The 17,531-nt window shown below is 52.9% G+C and overlaps 1 protein-coding gene across 1 annotated transcript in view; it reads right to left on the reverse strand.

Annotated features, from left to right (window-relative positions):
* Positions 1-17,531, reverse strand: part of bcas3 (BCAS3 microtubule associated cell migration factor) — a 107,050-nt gene that overhangs the window by 51,265 nt on the left and 38,254 nt on the right. Inside the window, 2 exon segments of the mRNA XM_076977348.1 lie at positions 5,770-6,034; positions 9,995-10,128. Coding sequence (XP_076833463.1) covers positions 5,770-6,034; positions 9,995-10,128 — 399 coding nt within the window.

The following is a 17,531-nucleotide window of genomic DNA, read 5'->3' on the forward strand; positions in this document are numbered from 1 at the left end:
AAGGAGAGGGCTGCAATAAAGGGTCCATACACCTCACCAGGGGCCACACACTTCACCAGGGGCCACACACCTCACCAGGGGACACGCACACCCCACCAGGGGCCACACACCTCACCAGGGGACACGCACACCTCACCAGTGGACACGCACACCTCACCAGGGGCCACACACACCTCACCAGGGGCCACACACCTCACCAGGGGCCACACACACCTCACCAGGGGACACGCACACCTCACCAGGGGCCACGCTCACCTCACCAGGGGACACGCACACCTCACCAGTGGCCACGCACACCTCACCAGGGGCCACACACACCTCACCAGGGGCCACACACACCTCACCAGGGGACACACACCTCACCAGGGGACACACACCTCACCAGGGGCCACACACACCTCACCAGGGGACACGCACCACATGCGAGAGAGGAGAGGTCCAGGAGACAGCAGACAGACCGTCCTGCTCATCTCTCACACACAGACGTGGTGTGCCACCAACTCGTCTGCCAGTGATACCATTACAGAAATTTGTTTCAGATTCTTACTGAACGAAGCTAAGATGCTGTTTAATGTACATTTGTGAAAGCCTACATAGAATGGTTGAATGGTCATCCTAAATTATCATTTTAATACATTTTGGAGTGGCATGCAGAAATCTGAAAGAATGTATACAACTGCAAACCATGATTATCTATCCATCAAATGTAAAATATACAGCCTGGCTTCATTAAATGTAAAATATACAGTAAGGCTCCATTAAATGTAAAGCTACAAGTGTTTGTTCCTCTTACTCAAGACCAAATAAATGGTAACAAATACCCAGACTAAAATATAATCCAGACTCTGATTTACCGTGGCTACAAACACTGCACAATCACTGTAAATATATATTTTATAGCAACAGAAGTAATGTTATTCAAACAGCAATATGCTTATCCACGACAGTTAAACCTTTTTAAAAACTGTCTAACAAAAAAATTACAAATGATAAAAACTACAAAATTAAATCACACTGTCACTTTTCAGTTCATGATTTCATTTAATGATTACATGAACTGAAGAGACCGAAGGGGCGAACTGCTTTCGTTTTTTACTACTGTATCTTTAAGGCAGACGTAGAGGAGGAAATGATACCGTTCACTCTTACGGGGAGGCCATTCATAAAACTCTGCATAAATTACAAAGTGGCTCCAGTCCGTTTGCTGGATTAGATTCATATCTACACAAAACCTAGCAGCGCATTTCTGGCCTCGGAAGATGTTTGTCCTGCTCGCAGTGGGGAGGACGCGGCGCTGCCAAAGAAAGCTGAGAGCACAGTGCCACACACAGGCCAGAGAGGGAACTGCAGGCAGGCCTCAGCACTCAGCGCTGTGGCGTTAGCACGACTCGCTATAACCGGAGCAATAAATCTTCAGGATAGCAAGTCTGAATGGGACGGTGCATGTGGTATGTTAAAACAAGACAAGCGCTTTGATGCCTGGGTTGATTGGATGTCTGATGTTTACTGAGCAGATGAGTGGCACTTTATCTTTAAAAGCTAGTTGTCTTAAAGTTCCAGGGATGGATTTCAAGTGTGTGTGTGTGTGTGTCTGTGTGTGTGTGTGTCACGAAAAGCAGAGGAGGCAGTTAGTGATTACAGAGAGTATGTTTGCTGGCATTGCTGGAGCATATCAGATCTGGTCGTCTGACTACATGTCCCACACACGCACACCAAACCAGACAGAGATCAGCTGGGTGCAAGCGTGATTCTGCAAAAGTGTGATGGCATGACTGACCCCTTCACATGGAATATCTACGAAAGTGCATTTTTCCACTGGGGGAGGGACTAAATCAATGAAATGAAGTAAGAACGGTGAAGAGCCCTATGGCGGCCTGGGGTCCTTGTGGTGTCCACAGGTCTCGTCTGCATTGTGGCGGCTCTGCTTCCGTGTGAAGATCTTAAGCCTTCCGCTTCAATCTGAAGCTTCTGATCGGCTTGCAGGCAGTCTGGTAAAAGTATCCGGCGTGACTTGTGTTTTTACTGAAGATGAATGACGCATACGAGTATTGTGCCAGATAAAGCAGCCATGAGACCCCAGTACAGAACACAGTGGCGTATCATGGCATGCGGGTAGCATGTCTTTATCAAGAGCTGAATTAAAAGACTCACGTTGGGCCTTGCAAGATTTTCAAAACTGAACCAAGAAAGTAACTGCGCGGCTCTTGAAAGCTGTTGATATAACCTTCTTCAAAGGTCTGATCCGCCGGTGTAAAAACGGACTCGGGTACACACACACCGCGAGTGCCACGATTTCTTGCTTGAAAGGACGTTCTGTTCCTGGAGCCGTGAGACAGTATCTGGTTAATCCCAGAGAAGAGAAGCCAGGGCGTCACGCCAAGCTGCATCGTCGGAGTAGCAGACAAACCTGCTGCTTCTCCCCCCACCGCCGTTTACAGCCAGAGCGTCCGTCCACGTGCAGACGAGACACCCGTCAGCTAGCCGGGGGGGGGGGGGGTAATATCAGTGCTACTACGTAAAGTTTATATCGCAGGGGTCATAAATGATGAGGTCCCACAGTTCTGTTAAATCTACACTGAGGCAACATTACTGAAGCACGGCTACTGACACTGTCCTCTGAAAGGACTGAACATGACCTGGACACAAACGCTTCTATTGTTGGAGTATTCAACAGTTCCATGGAGGGGGGGGGGGAGATAAGAGTTACTGAAATAGAAAGGAAAAATTCCACAATTAAGCTGGGAGTGAAGAAAGCCCAATTGTGGATCTATTTTCTGCAGTCTGCCAGCTTTAGAGGATGTGCACCTCTTCAGTTCCTTCCCCAAAGCTGCGTGTTGGCACCGGCGACAATCACAAGGCTGCTGTTATGGCTATTGTGCTACAGCCTTCCATATCAATCATCTGATTTCGGCCGCCGCCGGCTTCACACCCACAGACCTCACACTTCACCAAAAATGCGGAAGGCAAAACTGAAAACAATCTAGATACTTTTTTTTTTTTGCTCTGGAACACATCAGGGGGGGTGGTGGTGGTGTGATTCTGTCTCAACACGGTGCTTCATGTACCATCTCCTTACTGTACGTGACAAGGGGATTTAAAACCAGCCGCCTGCTATGTAGATTTGGGTCAACGCTGTAATCCTTGGATATAAAGAAAACATGCAAAGATTGAATGTGAAAAAGAGAATTGTCGAATGGAGATTACTGAGAATTGCCTGTTATTGCGTGTTGCGTGTTAGAGACAAATGCCTAACACTTTCAGATCAAACGCACGTATGGTTACGCAGAGTCCAGGGAAGAAGAGGTTGCTTCAACTGGGGTTACTGATCTACACCAGAGCGTGTAAATAAATGTGGGGGTTTTTAATTTCTGAAGCAGAGTGAGTTAAGTGGGTGCTGATGCCAGTGCAGAGAGAAGAGGAAGAGGAAGGATGAAGGGTTGTAAACCGGTCTGGATGTGTTTACCAGGCTGTGAGTGGCTCAGACATTCCAGCTGGGAGTGAGGGGCCTTTAAAGAGAGGGTCCCACCAAGCCACACGGGACCACAGAGAAGAGGAAGGAGGTAGCAGAGAGTAGCTCTCTCTCTCTCTCTCTCTCTCTCTCTCTCTCTCTCTCTCTCTCTCTCTCTCTCTCTCTCTCTCACACACACACACACACACACACACACACTCTTTCATGTGAATGTGAAAGCCAGATTCCGCTATTCTCCCATCCTTCAGCCTGGGGACCTCCCGAACGAACCTTGAAGTTGTAAAAGCAGGGACAGGCGTGGGCTTTGAACTGCATACCTGTACAGCATTTCAAACACACGCCACCCCGCCAACCGGCCTCGTCTCCGTCAGCGTCAGGTTGTCACCCCGGTCGCCACGGCAGCGCAGGTCGAGCCCAAGAGGACTAATTGGTGACAGGTGGCACCGTTGACCCCGCCTTTGAAGAGCGAGCGTGATTTACACGCCGTCTTTCACGGCTGCTGGGGAAACGCTCCACCGTGACACGCTGCGCATTCCAGCGCCGTGATGTCACAGCCCTGGCCCGCGCGGAAACGCACGCACGGTAAATTTCACGTTCGACCCGCGTCCCCCGGAGACGGCTGGCGCAGGCTAAGAGTTACGAGCGGGAGCGGGAAGGACGACAGGACGCCGAGACGCGCGGGACGCCTGCAGGGAGAGTGTGAGCAGAGCGTGATGGATGGTCCTGCATGAAGGAAACCAGGAAGCGAGTCCCCCGCAGAGGGGCGATCGGGAGGTGCTGGACGACCCCTCCCCCACCCCCGACAGGCCACGCCCCCCCACCCCCCCCACAGACCCCTGACTGGGTTGCGCTCGCCATGTGCGGGGTATCGATTAATCAGACGGCCACTTTGTGGACTTGTGAGTGCTGATGGGTAAACAGTGTCGACAGGCTTGCCAGCTGCTGTGGCAATCAGCACACCGTGTGTGTGTGTGTGTGTGTGTGTGTACGTACACTTGTCAGTCAAGTGTGTTTGCAGCCATGGACAGTGATTGACAAATACAGTGGACATGGCCCACTACAGTGACATTGAGGTGAGTGAACTCAGGGGCAAAGCCTTCTAAGGTGACAGCATTAACTCTCTACGGGTTTTATCTGTCTGAAATGACTCACACCTGGCAGCTATTTTTATGGACACAAGCACAGAGAGCTTCTGGAGAGGAAAACCTCGTCGGACGTGTTCTGGAAGTGTGTTTCGTTTCAGATTAGCCAAATTGACAGGTGAACGGGTCACGTGGCGCGATCCTGACACGCTTCTCAGAACGTGTGACGAAGCTACACCTGCCTGTGGCATCAAAGAAAAACAGCTTGTTTTATGTGAATGACGATACACAATGTCTAACCACTCAGGAAGCAAACGGGTTAATGAAAGTGCATGAAGTGGTCCTACAGAATCCCCACGGGTGGGCCCTGTTCCCATGAACCCACGCTGATGGCTCCATTCAGCAGGAAGGCGAGTTTGCCAACTGGCACGGAGATATTAACAACGAGGAAACAGAATTCCATACACCCTCTTAAAAGACGAACGCGTGGCGTACGCCGCTGCTGTGTATTCGGAAGTGAAATTCCCACGATCACCCTCGGCACGCCAGTTCCAGTGAGGCGATGTGACGTGGCTACGGTATGACGTGACTACGGTGTGACGTGGCTACAGTGGGGTGTTGGCGTACGGTGTGACGTGGCTACGATGTGACGTGGCTACGGTGGGGCGCTGGCGTACGGTGGGGCGCTGGCGTACGGTGTGACGTGGCTACGGTGGGGCGCTGGCGTACGGTGTGACGTGGCTACGGTGGGGCGTTGGTGTACGGTGTGACGTGGCTACGGTGGGGCGTTGGCGTACGGTGTGACGTGGCTACGATGTGACGTGGCTACGGTGGGGCGCTGGCGTACGGTGTGACGTGGCTATGGTGGGGCGCTGGCGTACGGTGTGACGTGGCTACGGTGGGGCGCTGGCGTACGGTGGGGCGCTGGCGTACGGTGGGGCGCTGGCGTACGGTGTGACGTGGCTACGGTGGGGCGCTGGCGTACGGTGTGACGTGGCTACGGTGGGGCGTTGGCGTACGGTGTGACGTGGCTACGGTGGGGTGTTGGCGTACGGTGTGACGTGGCTACGATGTGACGTGGCTACGGTGGGGCGCTGGCGTACGGTGTGACGTGGCTACGGTGGGGCGCTGGCGTACGGTGGGGCGCTGGCGTACGGTGGGGCGCTGGCGTGCGGTGGGGCGCTGGCGTGCGGTGTGGTGCGGGCGGGCGGGGCTGACCGTGCAGGGGTGACCCTGAGGGGCTGGCCGAGAGGCCGGGGACGGGGCTGCAGCGTCCGCTGGGCTTGCTGCTCAGCGCCTGCTCCATCTCCTCCAGCCCGGCGCTCTTCTGGAAGCGGCTGACCCGGTTGACCACGCGCGGCGACAGGTGGGTGCGTGCGCACGGCGCCCCACCGTACGGGTTGATGGGGAAGACGTGGGAGGTGCCGCGGAGCGTGCTCACCACCACCCAGCGACAGTCCTGGCTGAAGCAGATGTCCTGCACCTGCACAACATCACTCACAGACACACACACACACACACACACACACACATGCACACACAGACGCAGGCACGCACACACACACACAAAAACATACGCGCGCACACACACACACACACACACACACACACAGAACATGAGGATCAGGTGTATCAGAGGGCCTGATCACAACATTGGATCCAACTCCAAAATCTACATCATCTCAGAAAAGCTTTTGTGATAATACACATTATGATTACACTATTATTTAAATATAAACATAACCAATATGACAAGCCATCATGCCTCGACAACAATGCCAATATGTTGACAACAATGAATTAATCGCTAATTAATTCACACAGTAGCACAAAAAGAGAACACCATAACCCGAGTAGAAATGACTGAGTCAAAGTGGCTCAGGTTTCAAGATAAGTTCTTTTTCCCCCATGAATAATTTTTTTTTTATCTGATGGGACCAACATCAGAAACAGGGCCAGCCATGATGATTTGTGAGAGCTGAATGTTTCAGGTGACGAAAAACTATTTACTGTAACCGCATAACACCTCTGAACAATCGTGTGGTGCAGGACTGACACCTTCAGTAATGCGGGGGCTGAAACCTTCATCACCAGCAGAGAGAGAGCGCTCTGTCTCACAGATAACATCTCCCCGAAAATGTGGGCCATGTAACAAGGAGAGAGAAGAATGGTGATCGGGGCTGAGTGGCCCAGGCCGCCGGGCAGGAGGGAGTCTTCTGTGGCCACACCGCACATTTGGGTGGTGATCGCTCCACACATGTAGAGCCGTGCAAACTCCTGACTAAAAGCTCAGGGCTGAGGTGTGCGTGTGGGTGGAGGGAGGGGGGGGGTGTAGAGATAAGCCCCGAGTGGCGGCGCCTCTTGAAGTCTGGCCGTGCCAGTGCTGAGCCCTGTCGACAGTCTGGGCTGCATCTGCCCATCTCCAGTGCCCTCTGCACTGAATGCCGTGCACCTACGAGCATTCCTGGCCGCACCTTTGGCGGGCAGCAGTCACCTACAGGAATGCGCTGGCCTGTCTGAGGAGCCCCTATCAGATCCACGGCCATTTCGGCCTATCAGCCGCGAGCTGGGCCGACCTCGCCCCAGATAAGCCGCTCGGAGGCGGCCGGCTCGACGGTGACCTCCTGCCTAGAATGTGCGGTGAGGGCAACGTCGTGGCATTCTGCTTCACCAGGTGTCTGGCTACCTTCTTTATCGCTCACGGCCATTTGGAAGATCCGGATGGCTCACCGCACAAATGTGGCACGCTACTCGAAAGAGCCGATCAGTACAAGCCACCGTGGGCGTCGGCCGGCGGGGAAGAGGGCGGACGGAGCCGCGTTTGCCTTCACGCGCGCACCGAGTTCGGTTCTGTGTGTCCTGGTAGTCAGAACAAGCAGAGTCGGCCAGCCAGCGAGATAAGAGCGAGGGGCTACGTTCCCCTACGTCGCGTTAGCGCTGGCCTTGTTTGCACTGCTGGAGATAATGCGTTTCAGAGGGGGCTCGCCCTCTGCGTTTACCTTGCACTGTTTACCCTGCCACGTCATGTCATGGCCCGGCCGGCGAGGCGAGGGGACCACCGAGCCCCGGACCCGCGCGGGACCAAACACCAGCAGGTTGTGCACGACCCGGTCCTGGACCACAGGGTGCTTCTGTGTGTCTTCCACATCCAAACGACACTCAGAGGCAGACCTCAGACTGTGGCCACCCCAAACTAATTTTTTTCAGTCAAAATGTTATAAATGTTCGGTGTGTGAAGGAGTCACCAAAAAAAAAAAAAAAAAAAAAAAAAGAAAACTGGAAGAGGGGAAGAGGGGGAATGGTGGAGATGCCAGGGAGATGGAGCGTGTCGCAGATCTCGGGAGAGGCCCGAACACTGAAGAGCAGCTTTATGTGCAAATCCAAACATGACACTGGCTGAATAAGTCAGAGCCTCTAGAGATAAATATTAGTTCTGCTAAAACAAATAAAACCTCAGGAGTTGCCAACTTTATATATATATATATCTACATATATATACATAAATATAAAAGCAAAAAGACATTTCAGAGTACCAGCTGCAGCACAATGGCATTCAGACTAGAATCACTGCAGCCATCGCTGAAGTGGTTTGTGCTATAATGTAGATGATGATGATGAAGGGAAGTTTCTCTGCAAGACGCAGGGACGGTTACTGATTTCAGGAGGACGTTAATGATTGCTGCTACTCGCTCTGGCTTACAGGTGTCTGTGTACTTGGACTTTTAGCGCTGTCTACAAACACCAATTTCTCAGACAGGACCTTCGTTTTCCATGAAAAATAGTGCATGAAACCAAAACTGCCCCGTTGCTCTAGCAAAGCCTCCTGCCGCAACATGACGCGGGACCTTCAGGGCTGTCTGTCCCGGAGTGAACTTTAACCCCGGGTCATCGCAGGTTCCATGTTTCCACGGTGCATGTGCACCTGCACGCTGGCGGGAAGCCTTGGAGAGGGAGGAGAGGGTGCAGGCCTGACATTTACCACGGGAACCCTCTCCTGCACCAGGCCTGCAGCAGGGAAAGACATTCTCTTGACAAAAAAAAACACTTTTAACCAGTCGCCAGAGACCACTCGCCAGTTTTGAAATGGCAAGTCAGACACCCTGTCTCTTTCCTTCGCTATCGTTCTCTCTTCCTTCCTCTCTCTCCCTGTCTCTCTCTCTCTCTCTCTCCCCCTCTCTCTCCCTCTCTCTCTGCGGTGCCTCTGCAGTAGACCCGGATAATGTGGTGTAAAGACGAGTGTGTAGGTGCTGGAGCACATTGGGCCGCGGGGATCGTCTGCTGGCCACGGCCCCGTAGTCTCGCACCCGGCGGCCGTTGAAGCCCCGAGACTCCAGTGGCGGTCGGGAGTGGGAGGCGGTCAGGAGTGGGAGGCGGTCAGGAGTGGGAGGCAGACACTCGGCGGCTGCCTGCTGCACTGTCAGCCAATGTACCACTTCAGCCTTTTCAGTCCCCACAACACACTGGTTACATTAATGACTTAAGATCTCTTGATGCAAGAGTGTGGGAAACCGTATAAGCAAGCCACAAGAGAGGACATCCCATAAAATATATAAATACTGAGAATATATTGTCATAGCATGTACATACAACAATGCAAGATTGTTCTAGAAACTGTTTCACAGATGGTTAAACTCCGGTCCAAAGATGCAGTGGGGGAGAGAAGCACCTCTCGTCCAGACTGTGACCCGTGTAATGACACGGCGCACCATCCCCATCAAACATGTACCGCCATTTGAAACCCTTCTCTTTAAAACGCAAACGGGACGGTGTGTGTGCGCATGAGTGTGTGTGTGTGTGTGTAACAGAGGTGTTCAACAGCTGTTCTCACATCCTGTTTCAGATCAGGCCCGACTCTGCGGAGGCTGCGCACACACTGTTTGTTGGCTCGCACACACACACACACACACACACACACACACACACACCGTGTGGCGGATCATGAAAGAGGGCGGGTGGGTTCAGCGGCAGGACCGGGTCCCCTGCTCTCCCACCGCACTCCCCCTGACAGTGTTTACAAAACACAAAGGAATCAGCAGACGATGAAAAGCACGTTGGAGCTGCTCGTGTCCGGAGAGCCGTGGACCAGGCCGCCATAAACAGCTGTGGGTGGCCCTCGCAGGTCTGGAATGATTACGCTAATGATTAAGAGAACACCGACATGCAGCATGTCATGACATCCGCGCACAGGAGAACAGCACCAGAACATGTCTGCATGCGTTTTACATTTCTGGGCATTTAGCAGACGCTCTTACCCAGAATGCCGTACAAAGGGGAGGGGTGTATACCCCCCCACACACGCGTCTGATTTGATAACCATGCTTAACCAAAATGGCCATAGCTGCTTCTCTAGCACAGAGCGGCGTTAGAGCGGACGGGTGTGAAGGTGTGTGTAGGTGGAGCGAGCTCGGGGGAGTGGGTGGGGGTGGGTGGGGGTGTCTCTGACCTTGGCCTCAGTCTCTCCCCTGTGCAGGGTGTACAGGTGGTGAACAGCACTCTGGGAGGAGGCCCACGGGTGGGTGAGAACTTGAAATACATGGAAATCGTGGCCCAGCGTGTCAGCAGTCACCAGCAGCATGCCTGTGCAGGAGAGAGGGAGAGAGAGAGAGAGGGATGGAGGGAGGGAGAGAAAGAGAGCAGTTTATTACTGGATGCCTTTAAACAATTATTAATTTGTGGTTCTGTGTACCGAGACGGCACCCGGGCTGCTCTGGTGGGGCAGTGGGAGGCTCGGCTGGAAAGGAGAGTCATGGACAACATTCTTCCCTGAGGAATCTGTGTTCTGCAGAGGATGGCCGGGCCCAGCGGGAGGGGTGGGGTCAGGGGTGGGGTGTGGGGGTGTGGGGTGCGTTTCCACCGCAGCCGTGGGAGACCCCGTGCGGAACTCCTGATGACAGAGACTCTTGGGCCTCCACTTTTATTTGAAGCTGGTGAAACTGCTACAGTCTCCCACTGTAAACAACACACTTACCAACCACAACAGAACAAGCCTGAATATAAACCCCATGCCCGTGAAAACACAAGTCCACGTACGACATGACTCCAAAAGCAGTCATCTACGGCTGGGGCTTTCTGAACGTACCAATGAAAGTTACGTTACTTCTCACACTGGACACGGACTCTAAGAACCAAAAAGATGAAGCTTCTACCTCTACATGTCGCGAGCGTAATTTACTGCAAATAACTGGAGTTATTTTCCAGAGCTCAATCTGTAATGCCGACGATACAGACGGTTGTAATTAGACAGTCTTTATAAAGTGGCTTGACCCAAAGAAGAAGGAGAAAAAGGAGTGGCACAATCGCTAAAGATCTCGCACGTGCGAGAGAGATGAAATAAAACTGACACCAAAATAGCCAAAGTGCCAGATGAGCTCACCCAGCCGTCCACATCCACGTCTTCACACTTCAGAGCTGCAGCTGCTCTGGGTGTGGACACAGCATCACAGGGTGGCAACAGTTACCAGGACGGGGGTGAGGTGGGGGGGGGGTCACTCAGATTGCTCGCATGAACAAGAAAAACAGAGTCAGGCAGTGAATTAGCCCGTGGTTAGCTATTTATGCTGTATCAGAAGACTAAACCAAGCTCGGGGCCGGCCATAAACTAAACCCACGCCCCAAACGAGGTGCCAAGCCACAAGAAGCGTTTGCGTCAACTGGGAATACATGGAAAAGATGTCCTAATTATAGAGGCTGGAAACGGAAGCGTAGAGTGATTAGGACTTTAGGCGCTGCGGTATGTTTATCTGGGAGCTTCCTCTCCCTCACCCAGCCGCACGCTCACACACTCCCTTACCCAGCCGCCCGCCCGCCCGCTCACACGCTCCCTCACCCAGCCGCCCGCCCGCCCGCTCACACACTCCCTCACTGGCCCCGGCTTTGACGGATGAGACTTGGCCGGCTCTCGGGGACGCGGGTTTGCTGATGGTACGCTCTGTTCTCCAAACGCTGGTGGACACTGGGAATCCAGCACTGGGGCTTTTGCGGCCTTGTTGAAATACGGAGCCTGGCGGAGAGGCGTCAGGTGGTTAGCTCGCGGGAAGCAAAATTAAAAAGCGGACATTTCGGCGCTGGTAAGCCAGTATAAAATTTCAGGAACCCCAGACGTTAGAGCAACTTTTGACACATCCTATTTATAACACCTCATCCCCTAGGCAGAAAAAAATATATTTATGACCTTCTGAGAAGACAGCAGACAGCTGCACGCTCACACACACACACAAACAGACGTCCAAATTTCCATGAACATCAAGACTCTCAGAGAGCGGTCCCCACAGCTCTTCTGTTCTTCTGTTCATGACTTCTGATCTGTGTCCTGTCACTGGGTTTCCTAGACAGGTCTCCAAAACATAAAACATCTGCTCTGTCCCATTAACACGCTAAGGATGCTCTACTTCACAGTGGGGGAGGCGTTCTGCTGGACCCGTGAGGATGATGGCCAGCACAAAACAACCTCCTCCTGGCAGTACAGAGCGCCGAAGCAAAAATATCCAGTCTTAATTAACACCACTTGTATAAAATATTTGAGACGGAGGAACTCTCAGATTAAACACAGGTGTGGAAAGAGCTCAGAGGGACAATACAGGGGACACAGGCTCCACCTCTGCTGTCGAGACATGGACTTCTGAGCAACGGGACAGAATAAAGACGGCAGACAAACAAGATGCGTCAGTCCTATAGCAACACACACACACACACACACACACACACACACACACACACACACACACAGCACGTTTGTGTGGGTGTCCGCTGGGTGATATCTCCCTGCATGCTACACTTATTGAGATGTTTATGAAAGCCAAGGAACACACACACACACACACACACACATACATACACACACACACATACACACACACACACAGAGCAATAAAGGAGGCTCCAGCTTCACATCAAAGCCACCCACTCAGGCCTAAAGCAAGCAACACTTTCTGAGTCCAGAGGCCACCCTCACTCCAACCATCAGATAACACCACAGAGCAGAGGAGGGGACCCGTGTGGGTCGCCACGCAGTCAATAACTTGTTAATCTTTCACAGACTAAGTGAGAGCTTCTAAGACCATGGCCGTTTGATCCTGGGCTGGAGCACGCTTTGATTTGAGCTCGTGTGACTCAGCCGGGATGCCGAGGTGGACGGAGAGCCGGTGTACCGTGCGAAGCGGCTAACGCCAGGCACAGCACACGTGAAGCGGCACACGTGAAGCGGCACACGTGAAGCAGCACACGTGACGCAGCATGGGGAACCCTGCTTATCTGGGCACGCAGGTACCAGGGGTTGCTCTTGGTAGTCATACAGGCATGCTGGCATTGAGAAGCCCTCCACACAACTGAACTGTGGGCTTTTTTTTTTTTTTTGGGAGGGGGGGGGGGGGGGGGGTTTATTCATGGTTCATTTGCTCCAGAGTCGAGTGTAATGAAGGAGAATGTTTATGTATCTGTTTTACAGCCAGACCACCTGTAAGCGTTTGAATATTAAGAGATCAAAAGAGGTTCCTTCTCGCCAGAGGCAGAGAGGCAGTCGTTACTCTAATACGGATTTGTTGTTTTTTTAACAAAACAAGACTGCACGAGAGCCTTTCGGGTTCAAGGCGATGGAGAGGTCTAATGTGAACAAAAGTTTGAGGGGCAGTTAGATGGGCCTAACTCTCTCCTCCACTTTCTTCTCTAGATCCATCCATGTTCTCGTAAGGGTTCCTAAACGAAACCTTGTCAGCCACAGGGAGGTGGAAAAGCGCACTCTCCCACAGGCTTAGCCGGCCTGGCACGGCCTTTTGTCTGATTTTCAAGTCCAAAACAAACTGGTTAAGCCTCAATCTCCAGATAAGAGAAGAGAACAGATGAAAAGCATAATCCGTTTTTCAGGAGACAACACAGTGGAGGATAATCGCGTTTCACCAAAATGTTTCTTTTTATTCCGTGTTGCGTTCTTTTACCTAATGAATCCCCTGAAACATTCACCGTAACAGATCGGATTTCACAGGTCTTTGGGACACACCGACGCTAACGCCACGCTGAAGGCCCTTCCTGGACAATGGCTGATTCACGTCAGACTGGGAAAGACGCGTCCGGTGGCTCGGGCCAAACACGGGAGAAGAGCGAAACAAAACGGGCCCGGCTGTCAGGACGGGCGAGCAGACGCAGAGTGGCGAGGCGTAAAGCTGTCGGCACAAACGCGGCCCACACCGCCGTCCCTCCGTGTGTAAACAAGGGAGAAGTGGAGAGGATGAGATGAGAGGCACTGGAATGACTTCACTCAGCTCAAGTATGTGTGTGGGTCGTGCCCAGACTTCCACAGTAAAGCGTTTGAGATCTTACTGCGGTTTTACAGCTACGTCTGAAGGCACCGCCTTCCCAAGACAACGCTTTTACCACTTTTATGGAAACATCATAAAAACAGCAGCTCCAAGCACAGTTTTACAGTTTCTTGGACAAACAGTTGGCTTGCTTGAATCTGAATATATTCAACTCCTGGGACTCCACCCACTGCATTTCCATACATATAAAAGAATTACACACTTAAGGGGATTATAAAGACAAATCTACTCTCCTAAACAAATCTAAATTGTCCAAGTTTAAAAAGTAAGAGTATTGTGTTTATTATTGCTTATCCTCTTGCAATTCCACCATCCATGAGTTGCGATGGAGCGATTTGATGGAAAGAGTAAAATAGAAAGATGATGAAAACCTAGCATGAAATGTCCTTTCATGCGGTAATCACATCTAAGTCAGACTGACACTGACAGACTGACAGATGTCTGGATATGGAGGAGAGCATATTTTAGTAGGCAGAAACACACTGGAATGAGATCAGGCAATATTAAATGAGAGAATAACGTTGTTTGTACGCGCCAATGTTATCAGACTAAAAATAAACCACACACAACATGTCACAGGACATCCTCTGAGAGGATCTGAGAGGAAAAAGCAATTCATTACAGGAAGACTGGGGGTGTCGTTTGGTTTGAGTTCAATTCATTACAGGAAGACTGGGGGTGTCGTTTGGTTTGAGTTTAGGCTTTTTTTGTTCATCTCATGTTCCAGATTCACTCTATTGGGTAGGAAAGCATATCAAAAGATTAAAACAACAAAAAAAGTGGCTTTTGAACAAAATAAATAATGCAGATCATCAGATTTCACACTAACTTTCCAGAACGGCACTCGTGCTCAGAGCGAACACCACCAATGCCCCAGCTCCCTGCTGGCTGTGGGCACGAAAGGGCAACGTCCCAAGCCATGAGCTCTTAATCCCTGCTGATTGTCCCACTGTGTTGAGGCACTGCGCAAAATGGAAATCTGATCCTCAGCCACAGGCCTATTAAGCTCCACACACACACACACACACACAAAACCAAATTAGAGTGATTCTGAACTCTACCAAGCAGGAGGAGCCATGACTGAGGTCAGACGCTGGGCTGTAATTGGCAGTTGTGTGTGAAGACGTTGCTTATTTCACAGTAAATGAATAGAGGGGTGAAGTGCAGGCAGCTACATGGGGTGTTGTGTTCTGGTATGGTGTAAATGTAGCTCCTGGTTCCTGCTGGCGTTCCTCAGCACCAAGCTCACACAAGGACACGGCAGACACCGCCACTCACTCAAGCACTCAAACGAGGAGCTTCTCAGTTGGACAGAGAGACAAAAATAAAGATTGGTGGAATCTGTGTCCTTTCTTGAGTGGGACGGGGGGAGGAGGGGACACGTCCTTCCAGTCCCACAGTCGGGCTTGTTTCGCTCATTCACTTCTGTCCCGAGAAAGCTCAGCGTGTGCACGACACACCTGCAATGTGCAGAACAGACACCGGCACCAACGGGCCCTTTAACGGAGAACCGCGCAGCGCTGACAGGACGCCTTGAGAGTTGCAGGCTGCACCACCATCCCTCCACGCCCCCCTGCTGCCTGGGCTACGACTCTCCCCCGTGCTGTGGCTGGGAGCGGGGGCATCCTCACAGTCGCGCCAGGCTGGGAGCGGGGGCATCCTCACAGTCGCACCAGGCTGGGAGCGGGGGCATCCTCACAGTCGCGCCAGGCTGGGAGCGGGGGCATCCTCACAGTCGCGCCAGGCTGGGAGCGGGGGCATCCTCACAGTCGCACCAGGCTGGGAGCGGGGGCATCCTCACAGTCGCGCCAGGCTGGGAGCGGGGGGCATCCTCACAGTCGCACCAGGCTGGGAGCGGGGGCATCCTCACAGTCGCGCCAGGCTGGGAGCGGGGGCATCCTCACAGTCGCGCCAGGCTGGGAGCGGGGGCATCCTCACAGTCACGCCAGGCTGGGAGTGGGGGCATCCTCACAGTCGGGCCAGGCTGGGAGCGGGGGCATCCTCACAGTCGGGCCAGGCTGGGAGCGGGGGCATCCTCACAGTCGCACCAGGCTGGGAGCGGGGGCATCCTCACAGTCGCGCCACGCTGGGAGCGGGGGCATCCTCACAGTCGCGCCAGGCTGGGAGCGGGGGCATCCTCACAGTCGCGCCAGGCTGGGAGCGGGGGCATCCTCACAGTCGCGCCAGGCTGGGAGCGGGGGCATCCTCACAGTCGGGCCAGGCTGGGAGCGGGGGCATCCTCACAGTCGCGCCAGGCTGCATCCAAATCTGGGGGCCGTCGACGGTATGCGGAGGTTTAGGTGTATGCGGTACTCAGCTGCAATGCAGTGTCCTTTAATTAAACACCTATGAATAGATCTCGCAACACCGCAGGGTGAGCGCCAGCCGCCAGCCACCCCGCTGTTTTCCATCCCAGTCCTTCTGTTGTCTGTCCAACGGCGCGTCCGGCCCGGCTCGGATTTCTTACCTAACTGCTTGTCCCCGCCCTCCTCTCTTTCTCGGGTCGCGGACATTTTGGGTTTCCGGTCAGTGTCGTCGCGTTCTTTCAGGCTGGCCTCTTCCGCAACAAAGGCCACGCCCTCCGCTGAGGCCGAGGCCTTTGATTCGCAGAGGGCCAAGGGCCACTAGGACGTTCCAGCCAATCCTGCCACTGCACCAAGCAGCGAGGGGTGGCACCAGAGACACCTTTTGTCTTTTTTTAGAATCAGGTGCCCCAACGACGCCAGGTACCTGTGCTACAGCAAGGTGTGCAAGCTGCCCTCCAGAGGTACCCGACCCTGGTACACCCTGCTCTGGATCCAATTCATAACCTGAGACGATTATTACGGCCCTCCCGATTTATGCGTGAGCAAACAAGGTGATAATGGACGCATCCCGTTATTTTGGACCAAGGCTGACAGGTGGGAGGTTAAGCTGTTTGAAGTTAAGAGCACCCCACCGCTGACCAAAGTGAGATGCCTAGAGCTCTCTCCGCATGGGGCAAAGGCCCTTGCTGAACCGTCCCCGCACTGAGGGGGCGGTGCCTAAAACCCCGAAGAGCAAAAGCCTTTGCAAAAGCACTACCTCACCCTTTCATTGGAGCAGGAGCTTGACACAGATGTGCCTGCTCTACAGAGAGCCTCGGTTAAATTAGATAGTGTATTCTACCCAGATGTGTTTTAAATTACAGCTTTCGCGTAATTAACGTAAAAAGAAAGAAGGAAAGGGGGAAAACTCTGAGTACAGTCTCGATACGAGACATCCCCTCCTCTGAGGCTGGAGCAGGGCCATGTAAACAGCCCCGTCGGCCGGCGGGAGGGCACCGTGGGTGCCTACATCGCTCGGCACCGCCAAGGGCCGCCACCTCTCTGCAGCTGCTCCGTCGTAAACATCAAAGGGCCGTGTGGATGATGGTCACTGTATGATTCACCGGGGTGCAGGGACACTGGCTTTATCTCCACTTCAACTCCGCTCCACACAGGTTAATAGGCCAAAGGTTGTTTGCTGTTCACTGTCCTAAAGGTTAAGCAACAGCGCCCCCTAGAGACTGGTATCTTGAGTCAAAAGACGGGTCACAATGGGCAGAGCTTTGCCCAGTTTCGCAGTCTCCTGGTTCAAGGGTGAAAACTAGCTAATCTGATATCCTATAGTATACATATAACAATAACTTTAATAGGCCCAATGATGGCC

The sequence above is a fragment of the Brachyhypopomus gauderio genome, chromosome 16 (genome assembly GCF_052324685.1).
Source record: "Brachyhypopomus gauderio isolate BG-103 chromosome 16, BGAUD_0.2, whole genome shotgun sequence".
NCBI classification, from domain to species: domain Eukaryota; kingdom Metazoa; phylum Chordata; class Actinopteri; order Gymnotiformes; family Hypopomidae; genus Brachyhypopomus; species Brachyhypopomus gauderio.